The sequence below is a fragment of the Aquila chrysaetos genome, chromosome 9 (assembly GCF_900496995.4).
Source record: "Aquila chrysaetos chrysaetos chromosome 9, bAquChr1.4, whole genome shotgun sequence".
In the NCBI taxonomy this organism is placed as follows: Eukaryota; Metazoa; Chordata; class Aves; order Accipitriformes; family Accipitridae; genus Aquila; species Aquila chrysaetos.
In genome coordinates this window covers 2,001,799-2,027,709 of record NC_044012.1, presented here as the reverse complement: position 1 = coordinate 2,027,709, position 25,911 = coordinate 2,001,799, and the positions used below count along the sequence as shown (strand labels likewise).

Below are 25,911 nucleotides of genomic sequence, written 5' to 3'. Positions count from 1 at the left end.
ATCAGCCAGGGAGGCCTCAGCTTTGTTTTATTAGATATCTGTATAAATAAACCATTTGAATTAATAAAAAAAAAAAAAAAAAAACCAAACAAAACCAAAGTCACAAGTGTCTAGAGTCCAGCTGGGGCTGCCAGCCCCCACCCCTGTTTGGGGGGGCCATGACCCAGGGCCCCCCTGTCCTGGGGCTGGGGGGCTATTGCTTTTGAGTTCAACCTGGTTCTGGAGCAGGGCTGGGGAGAGCGGGGAGGGGGCACAGGCTGGCTCCGGACCAACCCCCCCTCCACCTGGCAGCCAGGGGTGCCCAGCGGGGGGGGGGGGGGGGGCCGGCTCCTGTCCCCCACCCCGGGAAGGCACGACGTGGTCTCCGCAGGTCAGACGGCAAGAAAAACATCCTCCCTAAAAGCGAGCGCCGAGCACCCTGCGTCCCACTGCCTCCCCCAGCAAGATACGGCCCCAGCTTGTTGCGGGGGGGGGGGACTGGTTAAGGCATTGGCGGTGATGTCCCCGGGAAGGGGGGGGGGGGCCCAGAGCCCCTTCCCCTTACTCCTTCTCCCGCGTCCACTTGATCATGGTCTCGGGGGAGCGGTAGAGGAAGATGAGCTTGGCGTAGAGCTCTTCCTCCAGCTCCAGCTCGCCCGTTTCCCGCACCAGGAAGATGTCCTGGCACAGCTTCAGGATGCGGTCCACGCAGGGCAGCTCCTCGAACATGATGGAGTGCGAGATCTCGCTGAAGAAACCCCGCACGAACTTCCCGATCACCAGCACGATGGAGACATACAGCCCCATGATCCTGCAAGGGGGGGGGGGGGGGATTGCATCCTGTATCCCACACCCCCAGACTCGCGTCCCTTTTGGGGTACAGCCTGGTGGTCCCCCCCCCCACTCCCCGCGTACCCCCTCCACTTACCCGTAGCCAGCCAAGAAGCCCAGGCTGGGGGGGCTGACTTTATCGTTGAAGATGATCATGGGGAGGATGTTGCCGTCGCTGGGGGTGGCCTCCTTCAGCCGTACCACCCACCACTCCAAAAAGCTGTCACCCCCTCGGCCGGCACCCGCACGCTCCCGTTTCAGCTGCACCTCCACGTCCAGGTAGCTGTCCTCCCCGTCTGTCGAGGGACACACACACCCCCCCCATCAGGGCACAGTACGGCTGCTGGTGTACCCCCAACACCGATTTCTTTTTTTGGGGTGGGGGACACATGGTGGGACTCACCTGGCAGCAGCTGCTTGACGGGGTTGGCTTCGGGACCGTTGGGCGCCCGGATGTATTTGGGGAAGAGTTTGGGCACTTGCCTGCAAGAGAGCGGGGGTGAGCGATGCGGAGGCGGGGGGGCACCATCCCAATGAATATGTGGGGGGGGGGGTGTCCAGCCCCTTGTCCCTTCCCTGGGGACACTCACACGGGGGCATCACGGGTGCCCTGCAGCAGCTGGGCCAGCTCCATGCGCTGGGGCGCGCCGGGCTGCAGGTCGGTGGTGTGCTTGTCGAAGGTGTGCTCCACCGTCCCCCCTTTGCCCAGGTCCCTGCGGGCAGAGCAGAGGCTGAGTGTGTGTTGCGGGGGGGGGGGGTAGGGGGGTGCAGGCAGGGCTGCCCCCCCCCCTCCTCCTCCTCCTCGCCACCGTGCCGGCGGTACCTCTGGAAGGTCCAGGTGAGGCGGAGGGTGATGTCGGAGGAGCCGTTCTGCAGCTCTCGTCGCATCTGTTCCCGGCTGGGGGGGGCTGATGCTCCAGAGCGAGCCCGAGCTGCCCTCGATGCGAGCCCTCACGATGTCCTCGTAGCCGTACAGCGTGATGAACTGCATGGCCACCTAGTGCGGGGGGGGACGGACGACAACGACGACCACCAGGTCAACCCCCACCCAAGGACACCCCCACCCCGACTCTGCCGGCCCCCCCAGCAGGATGGAGCAGGGAGCGGGGAGGGATTTACCGGCTGCCTCTCAAATTGGTTGGTGAGGGCTTCGTAGTCCTGGGGGGTGAAGGGCTGGATGGATTGCTGCTGGGCGCTCATGGTGAACAGCGGCTGCAGGGGACGGGGGTGCCATCAGCTGGGCAGGGGACCCCCAGCATCTGCGCTGGGCACCCCAGCACCCACCCCCTGCATCCTCACCTCGTACCCCCCCAGCTTGAGGGTGACGGTGACGTCAATGGGGTGGTTCACAACGCCCACCACGGAGCGCACCAGCGACATAAAGAGCAGCGGGAACCAGATGATGGCCACGAGGAAGAGGATGATGAGGCCCCCCATGCCGTACTTCACGATCTTCTTCTTCTTCTGCCCCTTGGGCTGGGGGTATTTCTAGGTGGAGGGAGGGGGGGGGAGGCAGCACATGATGTCAGGTGGGCTCGGGGGGACCCCAAGCAACAAGGGGCTTACTGGGGGACCCTTCCCAGCACGGCGGGGCTGTACCTTCTCCGTCTCGCGGCTGCACTTGATGATGAAGATGTTGGCGTAGATGTCCTCCACGCACATCCAGTTGGAGAGGGACAGCGTGGTGTCCGTCCAGACCCAGTCCATGACGGCCCGCAGCTCCACCAGGAAGGGCACGAGGCGAAACCTGGCGGGGGGAACACAGGGAGAGGGGGCTGGTACGGCACCCTCCGGGCGCTCGGGGGTCCGCGCGGCCCCGTGCCGTACCCCTGGAAGAGGAAGAGGTTGAGGTGGTTGTATTTCTTGGTGAGGAAGTTGCCCAGGATGCGGGTGGGGTAGCCGCAGCGGATCTGGTAGGCGGACAGCGAGAAGTAGATGCACTTCACGAAGTACCACAGCTGGGCCACCGTGTTGAGGCTGAACAACCTGCGGGAGGGTGGGTGTCACCCCTCCGGCCACCTCCCCGGCCAGGGTGGGCCACCACGTGGCCTTGGGGACACAAAGGTGCCACCCTAGGGCCACGCCGTGCCCTTGTGGACATCCTCGGGGCATGCGCGGTACCTTTCGGTGACAGCCGGCAGGATGAAGAACATCCAGAGGTGGATGCTGAAGACCAAGATGACCTGGAAGATGAGCTTGCCCAGCACGGTCTTGCGGAGGTAGAGCGCGCGGTCGATGACCATGGTGGTGAACTGGATGAGCAGCATGACCAAGAAGGCCTCTGGCACTTGGTCATCCGACAGCGAGGAGGTGATGTCGGCGGCCGCTGAGTGTTTCTGGGGATGCAGGAGAGGTCAGGATACGGCCCGGCCTGACCCCGCGGTGGGAGCCGGTCGGTGCCCTGCGGGAACCCCCTGCTCACCCCGAAAGCCCAGAAGCCGAAGATGATGATGATGAAGTCGACCACGTCGGCCAGGAACATGAAGGCGTAGACGTCGGTGGCCGCCCGGTGCTGGGTGTGCAGGATGTCCCAGAAGAACCCGCGCACCGGCCGGTACATGTTCTGCGCCCTGGAGGGGGACGGAGGGGACGGGTGACCGGGGGCTGCACCCCGCATCCCCCACCCCAGCCAATGCCGCGGGGCACTCACATGGTGAGGAAGAAGAGCTTGACCTGCAGCCCAAACGCCTTCAGTTTCTTCTGAGCGTGGCTCTGTTTTGCCTCTTCCTCTTCCTCCTCCTCCTCCTCCCCATCCCCTGCGAGTGAGGCACAGCATGGGCGACAGCCGGGGTCCTGCAGGGCTGCATCCTGCCCGGCCCCAGCACCCCTCCACCCTGGGGGATGCCAGCCTTGCCCCTCGCCGGGGCGCGAGGTCCAGGAACCGGCGCTCACCTTCCTCCGGAGCCGCCTCCGGCTGCTTCTTCCCCCATCGCCTCTTCCTCCTGAAGCGGAGCTGCGTCGCCCCGGCCCCCTTCTCCTGCCCCACGGCATCACCCTCCGGCTCCGGCCCCGCGGCTGCGCCCGGTGCCCCCGGCTCTGCCGGCACCTCCGTCCCTTCCTCACCCACGGGGGACGCTGCTTCCTCCCGCCTCTCCTCTTCTTCCTCGTCCTCCACCCGCTCTGCCTTCTTCTTGGGGAAGGAGTCCTCCTCGTGGTCCCACAGCCCGTAGGACTGAGGAGGAGTGCGGTCAGGGGGAGACAGGGTTCCTGATGCCCTCCCCCCCCCGGCCCCACGCACCTCACCCCCCCCGATCCCGCAGCATCGGCTCCCGTTGCACCACCAGGACCCAACCAGCAATGGGTTTCCAACCAAGGCAGAGCCACCAAGCACCCACTGGGTGCTCTCCAGAGCCCCCATCACCCCCAGGAGCACCTCCAGCTCCTGGAGATTCCCACCCAGGTGATGCCCACGGCAGTGCCCGTGCCCTGGGGCTCACCAGCAGCAGGGAGCGATGGAAGAAGAGGGCCAGGAGCTGGATGAGGTCATACTTGATGTAGCGGTCGGTCTTCTCCAAGCCCAGGATGCGGGGTGGGAAGAAGGGCTTGCCCTCGTTGCGCACCAGCATGGTGTAGCCGTTCCAAGGGAAGAACCCAAACTGGAAGAGGTATTTCACCACCACCATCACCTGTGGGGGACCTCGGGGTCAGCGGGTGGCAGCCGGGGGCCAGGTGGCATCGTCCCCTCCCCGGCCACCCTCTGCCCACCTCGGTGAAGATGATGGCGGTCATCCAGAAGCGCTTGGTGGGCCGGGGGATGGAGAGCATGGCCCAGAGGAAGACGAGGATGGGCAGGAAGAGGGAGATGACGGAGGCAGTCACCATGTTGTTGAGGATGATGATGAAGTAGCAGAGCAGCTCGGAGTGGGCGGCCACGCAGCGGTACCCGGCCAGCAGCAGCTTCAGGAACCGGTTGTGGGACCGATAAAACCGCTCCGACTCTTCCAGCTCGGGGAAGTACAGCCGCCTGCGGGGTGCAGGGGTGGGGTTGGGGGGTGAGCTGGCCCCGACACCCCCCCGTCCCCATCCCTACTGTCCCCACGTCCCCATACCTGCTCAGGAGGAGCTCGCTGGCCGTCCGGCTCCGGTTCTGGGGCAAGGCCAGGAGCTCCTGAGACCCAGCCACGTCCTCCTGGCTCTCCGAAATTGTCACCTGCTCCTGGCTGCCGGTGGGCAGCGGGCATCCCGCCGGGCCGGGGGTTGCTCCTTGGTGCCCGCTGGGGACGGCGCGGGGACAGGGGTGAGCCCCCTGCTCGCCGACCCCTGCCCGCGGCGCTGCCGGCTGCCCCCTCGGCGGGGGGTATCTATGCACCTGCCTGGAAGCGACGCCGTTTTGGGGGTCCGCACCCCCGGCCCCCCGTGCGCTCAGCTCCTCAGCTGGGGGCTCCTCCGGCGGCAGCAGGTAGAGCTCGTCCAGGACCCCGCGGTGCACGTCCTCTCCCTGCGGCAGGCAGCAGGTCAGTGCCACCGCGGGGCTGTCACCACCACCCCCCCTCCCCGTCGCATCCCGATGTCCGTCCCCCCCCCCAGGGCTCACCGTGGCCAGCCGGCGCGTGAGGACGTATCTCTCGAGGCACAGGACGGTGGACATGTCGGTGTGCTCCCGCGTGCAGGCGTCCAGCCACTGGGTCAGCCCGTCCACCATGGCCCGGCACAGCACCCACAGGAACCGCAGGGTGTTCAGCACTCGCTGCACCACGTTGCCCCGCTCTGCTGGGGTGGTGGTGGTGGGGGGGGGGGTGTCACTTCACACCCCCTCGGATCCCCCCCAACACCCCCGCCTAGAGCTGCAGTCCTGCCGCCCACCTACCGGAGCCTTCCTCCTCCTCTTCCTCCTGGCCTTCAGCCTCTTCAGGTGCTTCCAACTCCTCCTCCCTCCCTCCGCTGTCCCCTGCAAGGGTCAGACCCCCCCAGGAAGGGGTAGCACCGGCTCAGCAGAGGATGGACATCATTTCTAGCCCCCGTTGGGGCTCTCCCGCTCATCACCCCGTCCCCTGTGTCCCCCTCCTCCAGCTTAAAAACCAGCATGGGCACCAAAGGAGAGCTGCACGGCTTACGCCCAACCCCATCGTAGACACTGGAGAGTCCACACACACTGGGAACCACCCTGAGGCGATGCCCCAGTACGGGATGCCGACTATTCCCAAGGCAAACAGCAGGGAACGGGGCAGGGCTGTGTCCCCTCCTGCCCGCCCCCTCCCCAGCCCCATTTTGGGGTGAGCCGGACCCACCTGCAGCGACCTCGGCACCGGCTGCCTCCGGCTGCTCCTGCTGCCGCAGTGCCGTCCTGGTGTTGGTCACCCAGGCCTGGTAGGCGAGCTGGCAGGGGGAAAAGGAGCCGTGAGTGCCCTGTGGGCATCACCAGCACCCCCCCCCCCCCCCGGCCCCCCCAGCCATGCTCACCTGGAAGGCGCTCTGCCTGCCCGGCTGCGGCTCCTCCGGCACCGCTGCCTCCTCCTCCTCCTCGCTGTCCGACTCGAAGAGGAAGTATTCCCCCGAATGCAGCACTGGCAGGGCGGCACGGGGTGTCACGGCACGGCTGGTGCCACGGCACGGGGTGCCACGGCACAGCCGGTGCCCCACCGGTGGCACGGCACGGGGCGGGGGGGGGGGTCACGGCAGGGCTGCCGTCTCCCCAAGGCGCTCTGCCCAACACAGCGATGCTGGCACGGTGCCGAGGACACCCGTGGGGATCTCCGTTGGGGACAAAGACTCAACTCCCACGTCCCCAAAGTGGGGTCCCTCCGGTGCCGGCATTCGGAGGCGACCGACGCCGGTAACCCCAAACCCAGCCCGGTACCCCCAAGTCCAACACCCTGTTAGTGCTGGGAAGTGGAGAAGTCCTAGTTAGTGCCCTGCGGCCGAGCGTGGGGACGGGGAACATGCAGGGCGTCACCTTGCCGAAAGCACCGTCACCACCGCTCCCCGCGGGTGTTAGCGGTCCCCGGCGGAGGGACCTCACCGAGGGGCTGCGCCCCGTTATGGCCCCGTGCCGGGCCAGTACCTGCGGCGTGGTCTAACCATGGCCGCCACCACCGCTCCCTCTGCCGGGAAGGGTCCGCCGGGCTGCCGGGTGCTGTGGAATGGCAGACGGGGGGCGGCTGAGAACGGCCACGCTCGGTGCACCCACCCCCGGCACGGGGGGCGAGCCAGGAGGGCAGGGAGGGGAGTTCACCACGATGCTCCGTGGGGCTCCACCGGGACAGGCGTCGGCGATGGGTCGTGGTCACCCTGCTGTGCCCGGAGAGGGGTTGGGGGCACGGGGGACGGGGGGAGACCCCCCAGCTCTCACCTGGCCTGGCCTCATCCTGCCCCTCGCCAGTGCCGCGGGGCAGCCGCTCCTGGTGGTACTTCTCCTGCTTGGCTCGGATCCGCTCCATCCTGCCAGGCAGAGGCTGCTGCGGAGCCCGCTCCCCCAAACCCCCCGGGAGCACCCCCATCCACCCCACCAGCACAGGGGTGCCCCAAGGTGCTGTAGTGCTGGGGCTGGGGGCGGGGAGAATGGTCCCAGGTGCCCCCCCAAAACCCACTCACTGCCGCTTCAGCTGGGCCAGCGACTTCTTCTCGGCTTGCCGGTGGGAGCGCATGCTCTTCAGGGTGCTGGCCTTGAACAGCGCGACGCCCCTGCGGGGACAGGGACGGCGGGAGGGTGAGGGGGGGGGCGTACCCGCACCCTGGCACCCGCGGGGACCCTCCGGGACCCCAGCCCCACCTGGAAGCCTGCAGGGCAGAGGCCTGGAGGTCCAGCATGACGTGCAAGTAGTAGTAGCTGAGGAAGACGCGGCGCTGGAGCAGGAGGAAGAAGAAGCAGATGCTGTCCCAGATGATGCCCGCCTCCTCCACGGGCAGCGAGCAGTCCTGGTCCTTGCCCATCTCCTTGGCTGGCAGGCAGAAATGCAGGCAGGTCAGGCAGCAGCCCAAACCTGCACCCCCAACCCCACCAGCTCAGGCAGGGCAGACCCCAGACCCCCCCCCCCCCCAACCCCCAGGCCAGCAACTCACGGTCGTAGTAGCCCTTGACGGTGCAGACCAGGCTGAAGAGCTGGATCACCCAGCAGAAGTTGCTCTGCATCTGCTGCACGAAGACGCAGGAGAGGAGCTGCGGGGAGAGAGGGCAGAGCGTGGGGTTTGCCCGGGGACAGCATCGCCACCCGTCCCCTCCCCAGGGGATGTCCGGGGGGTGGGTGGCCCTGAGGAGCAGCCCAGGGGCCGTTGCATGGCTGGGGACCGGCAGCCCTCACCGACAGCATGTTTTTAGAGATGATGACGGTGATGTTGTAGAGGATGAGGCAGTCCCAGAGCACGAGGCGAGCCCGGGCCGGCTTGCGCAGCATGGCGGTGCCGAAGAGGAGGAGGTAGAAGCAGGCCAGCAGGTAGCCAAGGCCGAAGAGGCTGATGCGGGTGGCCCCGGTGATGAAGACCACCACCAGGACGAACCAGAAGAGGTAGCGGAAGACCACCACCTTCGCCATGTCCAGGTATGACCTGCGGGATGGGGTGCTCAGAGCAGGGTCCCAGTCCCCTCCCAGCACCCATGCTTGGCACCACCTGGGTTTGGGGTGCAGCGAGGTGCTACCCCACAGCCCAGCCAAACCAGCACGGTCCCAGTTCCCGCATCAGCCCTATCTTGGGGAACAAAGCACCTCGTCCCAGCCTACAGGGTCCCAATGCCCGTGGGGGTCCTGCACAATCACCAGGGGTGTCCTGGAGCACGGCATCTCCTTCCAGCACAGCCTTAGGGTGCTCCTGTCTCAGCCTGGGGGTCCCATCCCAGTGACAGAGGGTCCTGCTCCAGCCGTGGCAGGGGGTCCCGTCCCAGCCCAGCGTCGGCGGGAGGGCTTCCCTGGCCCAAAGGGGTCCCAGCCCCATCCTAGGGGATCCCAGCCCAGCAGGTCCCACTGCCTGGGGGTCCCATCCTGTGCATACCCCAAGGGGTCCCATCCCAGGAGGGGGGTAGGTCCCATCCCCACGGCCCCCGGTGCCCCAGCCCACCCCAGCCCCGGGTTGCGGTGCCGTGTCCCGCGGCGGGCGCCCACCGGCAGTGGATGAAGTTGGGCGTGGGGTTGTGGGGGTCCCGTGCCAGGTCGAGCCGGTCGGTGTTCTCGCCGGCCGCCCGCAGCCATTCCTCGGTGCCCTCGGCCTCGAAGACCCCGCCACTGCTGGGCCGCGCACAGCAGCAGCGCGAAGTCGTCTGCGGGCACATGGCTCGCACTGGGGGGTGGGCGGGGCTCTGGTAGGCCACACCCCCTCCCCAGAGTGGGGCGTGGCACCCACCAAGCCCCTCCCCAAGGGGTGGGGCACCCCAGGGCACTCGTCCCCTGGGGTGTGAGTTTCATTAAGCTCCTCCCCCAATAGGGTGTGGTTCTACAAAAGCCCCTCCCCCCTCGGGGGTGTGGCTTTATTCAAGCACTGCCCCAAAGGGGTGTGGCTCTCCCCAGCCCCCTCCTTCTCCCCAAAGGGGGTGGGACTTCAACCAAACTCCTCCCACAGGGGGGCAAGGCTCTTCCACAGCTCCTCCTCCAAAAGGGCGTGGGCACAGGTCAAGCTCCACCCCAAAGCGGTGGGGCTTCCCCAGCTCCTCCCACCTCCCCTCTGCTCACCTCCCTGGGGGCAGGACTGGACAAACACCCCCCCCCCCCAAAATCCATGGCTGGGGTTGGGGGTGCCCCATGGACAGGGGGGTGCCAGGGGCTGGAGTAGGGGGGACAGGGCGCCCCATGGGCAGGGGGCTGCCAGGGGTTGGTGGTGGGTTGGGGGGGGGGATACTCACTGATGAGGTTGGTGGATTTGGGGGCCACGAAGAAGTCAGGCAGGTAGAGCCACTTGATGAGCGCCGAGTTGAAAGGGAGGGCTCGGGTCCAGCGCCACGGATAGTCTGGGGGGGGGGGGGTGGGCACGCTTGATGCCAGACCCCCCCCCCCCCCCCAGCCCCTTACCCAGGCCAGGCAGCGTGCCCACGCACGGACCTCTGCCTCCGTGACCCATGCAAAGGATGGCGGCCCCCCCCCCAGCCCCTGCCCCTTACCCACGCAGAGGGCGGGCGGCATGCCCACGCACAGCAAGTACTGGTAGAGGAGGAAGACGACGAGGAAGAGGCAGTACTTGGGCCAGAGGCGGGCGATGGCCGCCCGCCGGCGCCGCGTCAGGATGACGACCAGCCAGCAACCGTGCAGGATCACCATGAAGTTCATCCGTTGCCCGACCACATTCACTGTCATCAGGAAGCAGATCTGGGACGGGGAGGGGGGGGCGAATGCAGAGGCTCAGCCCCGGGGTGCCGCGAGCGGTGGGATCCCCCCCCCCACGGCACCCGCTCCCCACCTCCAAGCCAAACTTGTAGTAGAAGTAGTTGAGGAAGTATTTGGCACAGCTGCCGAGGCCGTGGTCGAGATGCTCGCGGGAGATGTCCTCGAAGATGGTCTCGGTGACGGGGGCCACCAGCTGGTGCTGCTTGCGGTAATACTCCTGGCGCCGGTACACCACCGCCTCGAACACCAGCAGCAGCAGCACCAGGAGGTGGTTCTGGTTGGGGGGGGGGGGGGGGAGGACGAGGGGATGCTCAGGACCACGGTATGCCACCGAGCATCCCCCCACGTGCTCCCCGCAGACGGGGCGTCCCCGTGCCCACCTGGATGTAGCCCAGGTTGGGGTAGCCCTTGCGGATGCCGAACCAGTTGGCAGGGTCCACGGGGCCGCGGTACAGCGTGGAGTTACCCAGCTCCTCCGGGCTCAGGTTGGTGCCGTTGAGCTGGGGCTGCAAAAAAGGAGCACCACCGGGTGTCAGGACCCCTTGCCCCTGCCACCTCCAGCCAGGGAACCCCCCCCCCGTGCCACCACAAGCACCCCAAAAACCGCGGCATCCCCCCGGCACGGCCGCCCGGGCACCTGGGTGCAGTTGCTGGAGTACTCGCTGGGGTCGACGATCTTGAGCTGGTAGAGCATCTTGCAGACGATGATGATGCAGGTCCAGACGGTGGAGAGGCAGGAGGCCATGTGGCGGAAACGGCAGTAGGGCATGGCGAAGGCCCACAGCAGCACCAGCAAGAAGTTCATCAGCGATACCTGCGGCGGCGGCTGCGTTAGCACCCCAGGGTGCCCGGCTGAGCCTGTCCCCCCGCCCCAGCACCCCGGAGCTGGTACCTCCTGCAGGGCCACCCAGACGGTGTAGAGAGCCACCAGCTTGAGGATGTGGAGCTCCAACAGGCGCCCCACGAAGACCTGCCCGCGGGTCAGCGTGTCCGAGAAGGTCCAGCCCAGCACGATCAGGCGCTCCAGCACCAGTCCCCATTTGGTGGGCGCTGCGGGGACACAGAGTGTCACGGACACCCCCACAGCCACCCTGGCTCAGGGGACACCCCAACCCATCCTTGTATCCTCCCATGCGTGGAGGACGCCCCAATCCGTTCCCACAACCTCCCACGCTTGGAGGACACTCCAATCCATCTCCATACCCTCCCAGGCTTGGAGGACACCCCAATCCGTTCCCACAACCTCCCACGCTTGGAGGACACTCCAATCCATCTCCATACCCTCCCAGGCTTGGAGGACACCCCAATCCGTTCCCACAACCTCCCAGCCCCTTATTGGCTTGGAGGATGCTCCAATCTATCCCTGCTCCCCCCTTGCCCCATCCTGGCTTGAAGGACACCCCAATCCATCCCTGTATCCTCCCAGCCCCTTCCTGGCTGAGAGGACACCCCAATGCATCCTCATACCCTCCCAGACTTGAAGGACACCCCGATCCATCCCTGCACCCCCCCAGCCCATTCCTGGCTTGGAGGATGCTCCAACCCATCCCCGTACCCTCCCACACTTGGAGGTCACCCCAAATCTATCTCCCTACCCTCCCAGCCCCTTGCTGGATTGGAGGACACCCCAATCCATCCGTGTACCCTCCCACTCTTGGAGGTCACCCCAAAATCCATCTCCCTACCCTCCCAGCCCCTTACTGGCTTGGAGGATGCTCCAATCCATTCCTGCATCCCCCCCAGCCCCTTCCTGGCTTGGAGGACACCCCATCCCACCGCATCCCCCTGTCTGCCCGGTACCCTGTGACGCGGTGTCGGAGTCACCCGTCCCGGCATTCTCGGCAGCAGCCGCATCCCGCAGCAGCCGGCTCCCGTGCAGCTCCTCAGGTCTGCGAGGAGGAGGGCTCAGAGCGGGGACGGGGGTCTCAGGGTGCAGGGGGGGGGGTCACCCTGGTGCGGGGCCCTACCTGGGGATGTGGCAGGGTGGCATGGTGGCAGCAGGGATGTGCTCCAGGTCAGTGATGTGCATGAAGGGGCGGTGGAAGTAATGGAGCTGGAGGATGCAGGCCAGGAGGAAGAAGCCCGGGATGAGGGTGCTGGAGAAGAGCTCGGAGACGCTGAACTGCTCCAGACCCAGGTCGCCCAGCCTGGGCAGGGAGGAGGAAGGTCAACACGGGGCCGCATCCATCCCACCCTGCACAGGCGTCAAGCTGCCACACCAGGGCTCAACCCCAACTGCCCCCCCCCCGTGCCTCAGTTTCCCCACGCGCAACGCATCCCTTGGCCGTGCCCTGGTGCCACCACGGGGGCTGGCGGCAGCAGGGACCCCGCGGTGGGTCAGGGACACTCACTGCTCGTCGGTGAGGCCCGTCAGGTTCCTCCAGTACATGGGGAAATCCTCAAACTGGAAGGTGTAGACGGCGATGAGCACCAGCATGGTGTACGCCACCACCAGCCACCAGAAGCCCTTCAGCACCTTGCGCCACAGGCTGTAGTACACCTGCGGGGACGGGGACATCAGCGGGACCACGCCGGGGACGGGGACGGGGTCAGGGATGGGGATGGATGGGGATGGGGAGGGGTCCCCAGCCCCCCCCCTACCTGGAAGAGGGTGAGGCAGAGGAGGAAAAGGAACATGTAGACGATCTTGTAGACGACGAGGCGCCCGGCGAAGCTCACCACGATGAACATGCCGGCGCAGACGCAGATCCAGTATTTGGCATAGAAATCCCGCACCAGGACCCCCAGCGCCTTCAGCACGTCCCGCTGCCGGCTGGGCTCTGCGAGGCAGGGAAGGGGCTGCAGGCAGCCGGCCGGGGGGGGGGGGGGGCACGCGTGTCTTGTCCCCCCCTCTCCGGCAGCTGCCCGCCTCCGGGCACTCGCATCCCTGGGGATGCTCAGCCCAGGACAGGGTCCCTCGGGGTGGGTGACGCCGGGAGCCCTCACCCGTGTCCGAGACGGTCACCTCCAGGAGCGGGGTGGCCGGGCACCTCCTCGTTAGCAGCTTCTCCTTAACGAACTGCCGCAGCAGCAGCCAGAAGGTGAGGGTGAGCAGGAGCTGCGGGGATAGGCGGTGAGTGGGGACAGCCGGGGTACCAGAGGGGACAGGGATGGGGACAGCGGGCTTTACCTTGGCCCCCAGGTCCAAGCAGGGATATTTGGGGTGCACCAGCCCCAACTGTTCGAGGCTCATGAAGCCGACGCGGGTGGGCAGCTCGGGGGCCAGATCCATACCCCAGACGTACTGCAGGCTGCAGAGAGCGATGCCGTAGAGGAGGAGGAAAGGCGAGCAGAGCATGGCGAAGTGATGCCGGCTCCGCACCGTCCAGATGAGGCATGCCCAGAGCAGCAGCACGAAGGTCAGCCAGCTGTGGTAGGTGATGCTCCACACCTGCGGGCAGGCAGGAATGCGGCCCCTCGCCCGGGCTCAGCCCGGGAGGTGCCCCCCATCATCTTCACCCCCCCCCCCAGCCCCTTACCATCATGGCGATGAGGGCACAGACGTAGCTCTGGTTCATGATGACGTGGCCCAGGGCGTGCAGGGGCAGCCGCTCCGCCGGACGCCTCCTGCCTGGCCACAGGGAGGGGGACCGTGAGCCACCCCCTGGGCCACGGGCAGCCCTTGGGGAGGGGGAGGCGGCGGGGACGGGCTTACCCGGCTGCGGTGAGTTGCCCATGACGTGGACGGTGCAGTTCTCGGCACCGCTGCCCGGCTTCCCGGTGCTGGGGGATAGCATGGGCTGGGGGGGCAGAGAGGGCTCAGAGCCCACCCCGGCACCCCCAGAGCATCCCGCACCCATTCTCCCTCCAGCTCCAGCAAAGCCCCCCCGCCGCCCGAGCCCACCTTGGTGTCCTCGGCCACGCCGTCGGTGTCCTTGGGCCAGCTCTCCAGCTCCACCAGCTCCCTCGCCGAGCACCTTGCCGGCGGCTGTGCCGGCACCGCGGTTCTCTGTGAGGGGCAGGAGCCAGCTCAGAGCACCCCGCTGCAGCCACCGGGGGAGCAGAATCATGCCCGGTGCCCCTGCAGAGGCACCCCTCCACCGGGCACCCCGCCGTCCCCCACCTCCCCTCCACCGGGCACCCCCCGGTGCCAGGGCTGGGGCGGTCAGAGCGGCGGGGCACGCCGGGCATCGGCACGGGGTCCGGCTCGGCCCCGCAGCCCCTCACCCTGGCATCCAGCCGGCGCAGCTTCACCAGGGTGGCCACGGTGTAGTAGAGCAGGAGCAGGATGCCGGGGTTGGCGTAGACGGGCCAGGGGTGGCCGGTGTTGAGCACCAGGGCGTTGGGCCGGGAGCAGTTGCGGTACAGGACCACGTCCTTGAAGCCGAACAGCCTGCGGGGACAGAGCGGACGGCGTTATCGCCCGCCCGAGCCGGGACCCCCACCGCCAGCCACGGTCCCGTCCCGGTGCTGGCACGCCATACGGCTTCACCGGGCAGACTCCGACCGCCCTCCCCGGGGCGGGGGGGGGGCCAAGCGGGGCACCGGCTCCACCGGGGATGGCACGGGAACCCATGGCACGGCTCCCTTGCCAGGGACTCACCGTGCCCAGATGGTGGGGGGCGGGAAGACCCCCTGGACGAAGGGCGTCTGGTAGGCATAGAGGCAGAGGAGGTGGCCGCCGGCGTAGACGCCGACGAGGAAGCAGAGGGTGTCGAAGGCCAGGCGGCTGGTGGGGAGGTGGCAAGCCCACCACGTGCACAGCCCCACGAAGAGCAGGTAGTAGACGCTGGAGGAGGCGGAGGGCAGGGTGATCCCTGGGGAGCAGCGCCCCGTGGGCGGTCAGTGCGCGGACGAGCATCCCCCCCCGCCCCCGGATCGAGCATCCCTCCCTGGACCGAGCATCCCCTCCGGCAGCACGGCCACCGAGACCCCCCCCCCAGCCCTGTACCCACCGGCCAAGGCCAGCAGCAGGATGGCCAGGCCCTTCCCGGCCGCCCAGAGCAGCCAGTGAGCCGTCACCCGCAGCCTGGCGCTCAGCGGCGTGTCCCCGTCGGCCGTGCCGCCGCGCCGCTCCACGTCCTCCTCTTCCCCCTGCCAGGTGAGGAGAGCGCGGCGTGAACCCCGTGGTCCAATCCCGGGGCAGCCCACCAGCTCCAGGCTGCTCCTGGCCGTGCCTCAGTTTCCCCACTTGGGGGAGAGCACGGGTGGACAGCCGGGGCACCCTGCCCGGCGCTGTGCGGGCGCGCAGCCCGGCACCTGGCCGTGTTTATCTCATTAACTGCTTGGAAAGTGCCTCCGAAAGGCGGCTGTTTTTCTTGGCGCTGGCGCCCAGGTTCCCAGCACTGAGCTTTTTTCCAGGCTGACTCCCGCGCTGGCCCCGCGCTCACGGCAAAGGCATTCGCATCGGCCGGCGCTCCGGTTACAGCCCGGTCGCGGCCAGAGCCGGGCAAGCGAGCCCCCGCCACGACAACCCGGACCAGCGGGGAGCACCCCGGAATGGGGCTGAGCCCCGAGGGGCGTTTGCTGAGCCGGGGGATTGCCATCAGCTTGGGGTTGCGTCTGCCTGGGTGACCCCAGCGGCACGAGCGCAGCGTCCCGGTGCCCCGCTGGCACCGCCAGGCAGGGCTGGCGTAGCACGGCATGGCGTGGCACGGCACCCAGCCGGCGAGCTCAAGCTGGGTGCCAGCATCCCACGATTGCCCCCCCCACCACCACCTCACTGCTCTTCCTTAACCCCGGGGGTTTTGGGGTGGCGGTGCCGGCCAGAGCCCGGGGGTGCAGGCACCGCATTCCCCCCGCCGGTGGGGACCGTAGGGCCGGGCTGTTTGCCGGGATCCCTACGGCAACGTGGGAGCCCCAGCCCGTATGAGATGCCGTGATGATGTCCCAGTCCTCCACCGCTGCCCGCTCAGCCGGGCGGCTGAAACTGCTCCCACCCGGGTCCCCAGCCACCCACCCATGCCAAGCCCCTGTGTCCCAGTCTGCCGTCCCCAGGGAGGGGACGGGGACCGGCCGCCGTGCCCCGGGAATTCTGGCGGGGGCTCGGCAGGACACGGCGGGTGGGATGCTGCCGACGGTGCCGGGGTCGGCTCTCACCCGCTCACGGGGGTCCACGGACTCCGGCCTCCGGCCGCGGGCGGCAGCACCGGCCTTGGGGACGAGACGGCGGCACAGGCACAGGCAGAGGGACGAGGCCAGCAGGATGCCAACGTCGGGTGCCACGAGACGCACCGAATTGGGGATGTCGCTCAAGTCCAGCCTGGTCGGGGGGGGGGAAAGCGGGGCAGGGGAGGGTTTGGGGGTGCAACCCCCCCCCCCACCGCCACCGCCAGCCCCCAGCCCCACACCGCCGGGGTACCCTTACCTGGTGACCCCGATGTGCCGGGCGAGGACCTCCCAGGTGCTGCCTGCAGGGAAGCGGGGAGGTGCTGAGTTTGGCAGACCCCACACGGGCAGGCTCCCAGCCCACCCGGAGCAGGCGGCTTCCCCGTGGGGAGAACACCCCACGTCCGTGGGGACCCAGGATGGGGTCTGTGCCCGGTGCAGCGTCCACCGAGCAGGCACCCTGGCATGGCACAGCACACCGGTGCTGGGCACGCGGTTGGGACCCCGCAGAGCTTCAGCAGCCCCCCGGCACCCAGACGGATGGGATCCCCGCACCCACGTATTACCACGTTGGGGGTCCAGCCCCAGGGCACTGCGGGGAGGGGGTGAAGCCTGGGAGAGCAGAGGTGCAGGAGGGCGAGGGCAGGCTGCCCTGGCACCCCGTACTCACAGCTGGGCCCCAGCAGCTGGTCCAGGATGGGCAGCGTGTATAGGCATATTTGGAAAACGAAGTGGGCGAGGAGGAAGAGGATGCTGGTCCCCAGAAGAGCTTTGAGGAGGCGGCTGGTGTGACCTGCGAGATACGGGCACCCCATTACCCATCGCCCAAGGTGGCCCCGGGGAGTGCCAGCATCCCCACTGGAGACCCAGCACCCCTGGGAAAAGCTGGGAAGGGACGCGCTGCGGCCGTGCCCAGAGATGCCAGGGGTCTGCCCCAGGGACATGGTCCCACCAGGACCCCACCAGGACCTTGCACGTCTCACCATGCACCCAGCAAATCTTAAGAGCATCCTTTCTGTTGCATTACTGGGGAAACTGAGACACAGGGCAATGCAGGAACCCAGGACCACGCTCCCTCCCCTCACCCCTGCAGCACCCTCCAACCTCGCTGGCACCGGGTGCTTCCCGGACCCACTGCACCGGGACCGGCATCGGGATGCAGCTCACCATCCCCACCCCAATCCCTGGTGGAACGTCCTGGGGGGGGGGGGCTGTGGGTGGGCGCCAGGGGTTCCCCCGCACCGCCAGCCCTGTCACACCTTCCACCAGCTGCAGCCGTGCCCAAATCCCACCCGGCTCCCCGGGCCACGCGCCCGTTTTCCTGGCCATGGGACAGGCAGCGAGCCCACCGCAGCTGTGTGCCGGCTGGGGGGCGGCCCCTGGCCAAAAACTCTCCCTCCTCTTGTTTTTTCCTGTAAATCCCTGCGAAGGCTCTCGGCAGCGCCCGGGCTCCGGGGCCGTGCAAGCCCATGAAATATTCAGAGGGCAAAGCTTTTAGCCACGGCCGTGCCAGGCGCTGCCGGCTTGTGTTACAGCATGGCTCAGCCTGGCACAGAGGGCAGGGAGACAGGAGGGCTACGGGCACCCGGTGCCCACCCTGAAGGGACACGTCCCGTGCGCCCGCCGTGGGTGATGCACCTCCTGTGCCCCCCCCCCCACGCATGCCCACCGTGGGGAACGTGCCCGGGCAGGGCGGAGGGGCTGCTCGCGGTACATCCCTGCCCACCCAGCGGGCAGAGCTCAGCCCTGAGGTTTCTGGTTAATAAGGCTAGGGCTCAAAACTGGCCATTTCGGAGCAGGAGGCCTATTAATAGCCGCGCCGGGCTATAATTAACAGAGCGAGGCTGCCACGCGGAGCCACGCTGCCCGGCCGGGGGGGGAAACCGCAGGAGAAGGAGGGCAGGTACCTGCCGGAGAGCGGCTGGCAGCCCCCGCGCTGCCCAGTTCCCCCAAGCCAGAGCTGCCTGCGTGCTGCCCACCCTGCTGCCCGCCGTGCTCTGCCCGGACCCCCCACCCCAGGCTGAGCCCCTTTTACCTCCGGCAGAGTGCTGGGTGGGCCCCGGGAACCAGGGCAGGAGCAGTAGGAAGAGCAGGTACACCAAGGAGAGGACGTTGAATCGGAAGAGGCAGGCTGGGGGCAGAGGGACAGGCAGGGTTAGTACCGGGGATGCGGCACGGGGAAGGGGCTGGAGCCCACCGGGCTTCTGGCTGCATCCCCCCCCACACACACACACAACCTGGGGATCCCCAAGGAGGGCACCCTGACCTGCATGGTGAGGGACGCCCAAGCAGGAGGAGAGTGATACCCCAAAATAAGAGGCACCCCAAAGTGATGGGCAGTCGCAGATGGGGGCTCAAGCCCCCCAGAAAAGCCGGTGGGAAGAGAGGGCAGGAGCCCAGGCTGGGTCAGTCCTGGTGACCTGCACGGGTCACAGGGGGGGACACCAGAGCTCCCAGACATGTGGGGTGACAGGGCGACGAGAGCCATGAGCGAAATCTGCTGCATTTCCACGTCATTCCTGCAAGACCACGCCAAGGTTTGCAGGGACCCCACGGCTGGGCTGGGACCCCCACCCGTGGCCACCCTGGGGCTGGCACAGCCCCTCACCTGCACCCAGCCCTGCTCCAGGCGTGCCACCAGCTCACCACCTTCCCCCTCGCTTATTTTTAGACCTAAATTACAGCTTGTTTGCAGGCGTGAAACCGTCGGAGGAGCTGGGCAGGGAGCGGGACTGAGCCAGGGTCCCGCGGAGCTGCCACCGGCGGGGATGGGAACGGGAACGGGAACCGCACGGCAGGGACATCCCAGGGCAGCTGCCACCGTGGCTGGGGACGCGGCGTTCCCGTCGGCTGCATGCACACGCCAGGCGAGCGGTGACGGACACCGGCATATGCACCGGTGCGAGCTGGGACCAGCCGCGGGGCAGCCCTGCGGCCGCCCAGCCACGAGGCCACGGTGACGGGCACAGCCGCTGCAAGACACCCCCGAAATCAGTGCCTGGCCGGAGAGGAAGGGAGTCACAGGGGGGGGGGCTGCGCAGCATGGTGGCTTCGCTTTTTAACTGTGCCCTCGCTCCAGGCAGTCCCAGGGCATCCCTCCATCCCCTCCCCTGCAAACCAGGGGGGCATGTCCTTGCATACACCCCTCCCCCCCCCCGCAGGCTGGGGGGACCCAACTCTGGGTAGGGGGGGACCCCTCTGGGGCAGCCCGGGGAGGGGACAGCCACAGCGAACTGGTCTCAGGGACCCTGGCTCTGCGTGGCCAGGGCAGGGACCTGCTCCCCTTGGCACCCCACTTGGGAAAGGGGAGAGGCAGAGGGGGCCAAGCGGGCAGCCCCCGACCCCATGAGGCTGGGGGGGGGGGACGACGAGGCGGGGGGCAGGCCGGGTGCCAGGGAACGTGCTCAGCACCAGCAGCGCGGCATGGCCCTTCCCGTGTTTACGAGGTTTCAATGGGACGGCACATCCTGGGGCGAGGGGCGGCACAGCCGAGGGGGGACACGGTGCAGCCCCCCCACGAGCAATTGCCCCTCCGCGGACCAACGTCCCGCCAGTTGCCTCTCCGCGGTGACCCCAGGACGCGTCACCTCCCCGCACGCCGCTGAGGGTTGCTGGCTACGTTTCGGCAAACCATGATCTCATGGAGCAAATATTCCCCTTCCCGCGCCAACGGCGATGGGGCCGAGAGGAGCCTTCCCGGCGCGGGGGCGAGCCGCCGCTCCACTTACGTGGGAGCCAGCCAGCTCCCCCCCCAAATCGCCACCGGCACCCCCCCGTCCTGGCACAGACCCCGCTGCCCACCCCTGTGCCAAGGCAGGGTCCTTTGGGTGCCTGGGGCAAACCAGTCCCAGCGTGAGCCCCCGTCCCAGCCGCGGTCACCCTGTGGGTGCCGGTGGTATGGAGGGGACCGGCTGTGCCGGAGCCCTGCCGGCATCGCCTGGGCTGGGGTCTGCCCGAGAGCTGCGGGGAGGAGGGGGATTGTGGGCACGGTGGAGAGACCCACGGGCATCGCTGGGCACCAGGGTGTGCACTTGCTGCAGGGACCACCCGTGCCTGGAGCAACAGCGTGACCCAGGTCACCACCGGCGCCAGCCCCCCAGGACAAGGGACATCACTCCTGGACCAGTACAGAGCAGGCATCCCAGTGGCAGCGGCTCGGGGTCACCTAAGGCATTGGGAAGGGCTGGCAGCAACTGCCTGCAAATGCAGAGCACCCCACTGCACCCCAGAGCCGAGCCAGCACCCACGGGACCCTCTGGCCAGCAGCCGCCCCTTCGCCCCGGCTCGAGGCATCACCGGGAAAGCCCCCGGCAGGGTGGTCAGCACTCACCGCAGCCCTGGCTTCAAGTTTTAAGGGCTCAAGGATGAAAAAGGGGGGGAAAAATGATGCTACGGGGAGCAGTCCGCCGGCACGATGCAGCCCAGTTTGAAAGCACACCGAGGTGTGCCCCATGCCGGCGGCGCGTGGGTGCTCCGTCCTGGAGTCAGAGGAAACCGGTTCCCCGCGGTGCTGACAGCAGGGGAAGCACCAGCACGAGGAGAAAAACCAGTTTGGCATGTGGGGAGAGCAGTCCCGCGGTGAAACCCGCCCTCCCGCACCCCATCATCCCGAGCCGGGTGGGTGGGTGCAGTGCCGTGGCACCCACCGTCCCCCTCCCCACGCAAAGCAGCACCCATCGCCCACCATGCCCCGCGGTCTCGCCTCTGCTGCGAGCACGGGGCAGGATCTGGCCCGCGCTGAGCATCGCCCTTGTACCCCCAGCAAAGTTATCCTGGATCCGCACCCCAAATCCCCCCTTCCCCAGCCCCGTGACCCCGGGGAGTCGGGAGCAGCCGGCCCAGCTCCCACGCTGCCGGACAGTTCACCGCCACTGCTGGCAGCCAGCAGCATTTGAAATATTAACGAAGTTAATGTGCCGGGAGGAGGATAAATCGCAGCGCTGGGGAGCTGGGTGAGGTGTGCCGGGTTTCCTTCACGCCAGCCTTTCATCTCTCCTTGAGATCTCCCCGTGGGAGGGGAAGGGGGTCAGCGGGGACCCCAGGGGAAGGCAGGGACCCCGCAGCGAGGGTGGGGGTGGCTGGGGAGAGCCGACACCGGGGTCTCTCCCATCGCAATCGGGCCGGGGAAGCGTGGGAAGGGCGGCTGCGGGAGAGGGTTGGGGTCTGGTGCAGCCCCCTCCCTGCAAACCGGACACCATCCCGTGCCCAGCCAGCTCCCGGGGACGGATCCATACCCAACTCCATGGGGAAAGGGGGCTCCCCGGACCCCGCCGGCGACGGGGGGAGCCCCACGCACCGGCCCCGCAGCACCATCCACCCTGTGCCCACGCACAGCCCATACACCGATTGGCACCGGCACAGCCGCTGGCTCTGCGGGGACCTGCGGCCGCTCAGGATTAATTAGCAAAGCTCTTTAATTCCCTGCCTGCCCTGCTATTTTCACATGGGCCCGTTACCTGCTGCCGGAGCCAGGCAGCTCTGCCAAGCTGCTTCCCTGCAGCTGGGTCCTGCCTCCTGGCTAACTGGTCCCAACTGGGGTCCCCATGGCCGGGGGAACCCAGACAGGGTCCCCAGGGTGTCACTTTGCACCCAGGACCCTGCGCTCTGCACCCGCTGGCTGCCAACCAAAGGCTGGCTAACGAACCCCGGCCACGGCAGCTCTCCCCACGGGATTTCTCCCCATCCCCAAAAAATCCAGACAGCCCCAAAGCAGCGAGCCCCAGGGCTGGCCATGCTGGGAGAGCCAGCCACCAGTACATTCCCAGCCCCAGCCCTGGCTCCTCTTTCCGGGAAGAGGGAGCAGTCCCACCGGTTCACCCGCTGTATCCTGTTTTTGTGGAAAGTTAATCCCACTCCTGCCAGCACCGAGACAGCAGCCGGCCCCTCTCCCCGGGGATGCCGCGGGAGCTGCCCCGGGAGGGCACCGGGCTGGATGCCACGGCTGCCAGCCTGGGAAATGCCAGTGGCTGATGCAACGGGACAGGGAACGCAGCGGCTTTGGGGATGGGTGCTCGCTGCCACCCCAGTGCCGGGGGACACCCAGCACCCACAGCCCTGGGGCTGCAGCCCCTACACCGGGCACACGCCGGGATGGCACAGCCCACGCCAGGAGGCCGGAGCAGCCCTCGGGGTCCCCAGAGCCACGGGCTCAGCACCGGGATGCCCGTGCACATCTCCCGCTTGCGCACGAAGACCCACGTTCCCATCGCGCGGCGACGTTCCCAGATCCGCCGTAATATTTCCCACGCGCAGCTCGGGGCCGTGACGCCGTCTGCCGTACGGCAGCGCCGGTGTCCAAACGCATCCCCCCCCCCCCCCCCCCCCCCCCCCCCCTCGCCCAGCCCCGATGGGCACCCCAAGACTCCGCTGCGGCCGGGGTGCAGAGGAGGCAAAGGGTTAAACCCCACCGTGCCAAGGCTTTGCCAACGGGAGCGATAAAGCCCCTGCGAACCCAGCCTGCAGCAACCCCCCCCCCCCCAGCTAGCAAGGCGAGCCCCAGGGGCAGCGTGGGGACCCACTGCACCCCCGGGGAGCCCCCACAGCCTCACCCACCTCAACGGGGCCGTGCGGGGGCTTTGCAAAAGGCTCAGTCCCGGGGAGATGGGCACCCTGGCCCGGGCAGTGTCCGGGCAGGCTGCAGGCAGCCGGCCCTGCGCTTCCCATCCCCCTGTGCGCCTGGGGAGGAAACAGCAGTATTGCTCTTGGAGACAGCGGTGGCTTTTTTTTTTTTTTTTTAATTTTTTTTTTTTTCCCCTCCTCTTTTTTATTTCCCTTCATTTTATAAAAAGCACCTGACCGCAGGAGGCAGCTGGCTGCAGCCCACGCACCTTGCCAGCACCCAGCTGGGTACCGGCCCCCTGTGGCACCCAGGACCCCCCGCAGGGACCCCCCAGCACCCCATCACCTCCTGGCCAAGCAGGGGGGGCTCAGCCAGGAGGGGCCGTGTCCTCACCTCACCCTGGGTCAGGCCCCCCCGGTTTGGGGAGCACCGCAGCCCCAGGGAAGGGGGGGCTGCTGTCCTCACCCATCGCTCCTGCCCCAGCACCACGGAACCACGCTGGAGCCGGGAGCCGGCGCAGCCACGACCATCAACCAGCCTGGGGGTCCCGGCCGCATGGTCCCCCCACCCCGGTCACCCCACGGGTGGGATATGCACTGGTGGGAAGGCACGGCAGGCTCCGCGCACCCCAACATTCCCGCCAGACAGGCTAGAGCCGAGGCATCTCCCTGTGCCGGGTGAGGATACGGCCCGTGGCACGGCTGGGAGCTGCACCGTGGGGGTTCACGCCTCTGCCAGCCCGTGGGAAGCAGGGGGGGGGGCTGCCCCGAGCCGTGCCGGGGGGCCCAGCTCCTGCGCCTCCACCCTCCCCGAGCTGGCCGGGAGCCACAAGCAAACATCCTCCGGACGTTTGGGAAGAGCCTAATTGCCGGGGAAGGAAAGGCCGCAGGCGGGTCGTGCTCTGGGGCTCTTCCTCCACCACCCCCACCACCCCCCCCAGGTGCAGCAGGACGAGCCACATTCCCCCGTGCCTCAGTTTCCCCCTGGGAGTGGGCGAGAGACCCGAGACCCCCCCCCCCCGGACACCGCTGAGTCACCCCGTACGGCTATTTTGACAAGCGGCCGGAGCAAGAGGGAACTGCTCTCCCAGGACAGCCCCCGCCCAAGCAGGGTCCCAAATTTAAACAAGCCACCTACGAGCTGACCATGGCGGGCAACGCCGACACCACCGGCATCACCGGCCACGGGAGGCGGCGGGTCCCCGGCACGACGTCCCGCGCCACAGCGGGGCAAGCAAGCCCGGCACGATTTGGGGCCAAACGCGCATAATTGGGGCGCGAGGGCCCCACGCGCGAGGCCGCGCCCAGAGGCCACGTGTCACCCCGTGCACCCGTGGGATGCCGCCGGCAGCTCCCGCGTCCCGGAGCGGCGGCCGTCACCCCACCGGCCGGGGAGGCCTTGTGCAAGAGGCTCCCGGGCACCTTCCCTTCCCAGCCCCGTTCATAGGCAGGGTTATAATTAACCTCCTCACATCCTGCGCGATGCACTGAGTCACTCCTCGAGCAAACCGGAGCAAATAAAGAGAAGCTTTTTCAACAGTCACCGACTTCCTCTGCCAGCGAGGCTCGCCCCGTGCCGGCGGCACGGCTAGTGCCACGCACCCCAGCCCGGTTTTCCCAAAACGCAGCTGGGACAGGGACTGCTCGGCTGGACGTGGGTCCGGTCGGGTACACGTCCCTCTCTCTGGGTGATGCTACCCCAAAAGTCACGCCACCGCTTCCCCGGGGGTGCATGGGCGGCGTGAGCCCGGTGGCGGCCGGACCCTGCTGGGGGCACAAGGAGCCCGTTGAACAATCCTGTTTTCGGAGAGGTTTTTCCTTTGCGTCTCCGTCAAGGTAAACGGAGAATCCCCGAACGGGCTCCCCCGAGCAACCGGGGTTCAAAGAACCGATTCTTGTTCCGTGCGTCCCAGGACACGGGTATTTTCCAGGCCGGTAGCCAGACGGTTGCCTCGGTGGGTGGTGCATTTGCCTTCAAAGGCCAGCGTTGCTTAAAACGAGCTGGGAGCAGCTTGGGGACCCACGGCTCTGCAGAGGTTGCTGCGGCCGAGGCGGGTGCCCCGCTCCCGACCGTGGCACCGGGACGGTACCCGGGCTGGGTGCCAGCCGTCCCCCCCGAGCATCACCCATCCCAGCTGCACCCCCCCTACACACATCCCCCGAGCATCGCATCGGGTTATCCCGGCACCCTCCTCACCCCCCACCTTGCAAGAGGCAGGGTGCTGACACGGCTGTGTCCAAACTGGGACGGTTTCACTCCCAACCGGCCCCCGGTGCTGGGGGTGCGGGTGCCCGCTGGCCGTGCCCGGGGGCGGAGGGGGGGACACACATACACGACACACAGGGACACACGGACACCCCCACGCGCTGCCCCCACACCCGGCCCGGAGAAGTTGCAGCGTTTCCCCGAGAGCGGCCTCGGTCCCGCGTGGGGCTGGGGGGGGGTGTGGGGGCCATGCAGGGTGCTCCCCCCCCCCCCCATAACGCTGGGAACCCCCCCCCCCACCGCGCGTCCCCCCCGCCGCCCCCCCCCCCCCCCCGGGGCCGCCGGCGGCTCCTCCCGGGGTGGGGAACACCGTGCCCCGGCTCACAGATAGCGGGGGGGGGGGGAAGCACCCCAACACCCCCCACCCACACCCCCACACCCCACTCACCGGCGAGCAGGGCGAGCGGCAGCAGCAGCCAGTACAGCCCCGCACACAGCGCCCGCCGCTCCATCCCTTCAGGCGGCGGCGGCGGCGGGGGGGGCCTGGGGGGGTTGGGGGGCCCGGCCCATGCCCCACCGAACCCCACCGTGCCGTTCCGCCCCGCCGGGGCTGGGCAGGCCCCGCTGGCCGGTCCCGGAGCGCAGCGAACGGACGCGCTTCTTTTCCCCCGCCCCGTTCTAGTCGCCTTTATAAAGCGGAGCCGCCCGCCCGTCCCCCCCCCCCCCAAAAAAAAACACACCCGCCCGCCCGCCCGCCTCGGCGGGCTGGTCCGGTATGGCACGGCACGGCACGGCACGGCTCCGCTTTGCTCGGCCCGGCCCGCCCCGCCTAGTGCCGCCCGCCGGCACTGCAGCCCCGCCACTGCTGCCACGAGTTGGCCGGTCTCAGCCCGAAACGGCAATGGGGGCGGATCCCCGGAACGGAGCGCTGCGGGCCGGGGACGATGGAGGGGGAGAGGCCGGACCCCGCACTACCAGCCCACCCCGGTTCCCGCCACTGGCAGCAAGGGCATTTGTGGGGGGAAAAAACAAAAAAAATCTAGC

The 25,911-nt window shown here is 68.0% G+C and overlaps 1 protein-coding gene across 1 annotated transcript; it reads right to left on the bottom strand.

The window, feature by feature from the left end:
* Positions 1–12: 12 nt before the first annotated feature.
* On the bottom strand, positions 13–25,558 carry PIEZO1 (piezo type mechanosensitive ion channel component 1). The gene is given in 53 exon segments (XM_030023873.2): positions 13–790; positions 908–1,106; positions 1,214–1,293; positions 1,401–1,523; positions 1,634–1,716; positions 1,718–1,807; positions 1,930–2,022; positions 2,110–2,298; positions 2,410–2,557; positions 2,638–2,796; positions 2,932–3,146; positions 3,233–3,380; positions 3,461–3,566; positions 3,703–3,982; positions 4,248–4,436; positions 4,516–4,774; positions 4,860–5,024; positions 5,124–5,248; positions 5,345–5,517; positions 5,618–5,698; positions 6,039–6,126; positions 6,211–6,314; positions 6,812–6,883; positions 7,100–7,188; positions 7,342–7,431; positions 7,520–7,688; positions 7,810–7,906; positions 8,049–8,292; positions 8,844–8,956; positions 8,958–8,998; positions 9,578–9,682; positions 9,833–10,037; positions 10,129–10,329; positions 10,436–10,561; positions 10,693–10,869; positions 10,948–11,105; positions 11,856–11,944; positions 12,023–12,202; positions 12,407–12,555; positions 12,657–12,835; positions 13,002–13,113; positions 13,186–13,446; positions 13,535–13,626; positions 13,711–13,795; positions 13,900–14,004; positions 14,223–14,388; positions 14,599–14,812; positions 14,951–15,089; positions 16,095–16,257; positions 16,363–16,405; positions 16,774–16,896; positions 18,139–18,234; positions 25,316–25,558. Coding segments are annotated over 53 exon segments (7,494 nt in total). The 5' UTR covers positions 25,380–25,558; the 3' UTR covers positions 13–540.
* Positions 25,559–25,911: the final 353 nt, after the last annotated feature.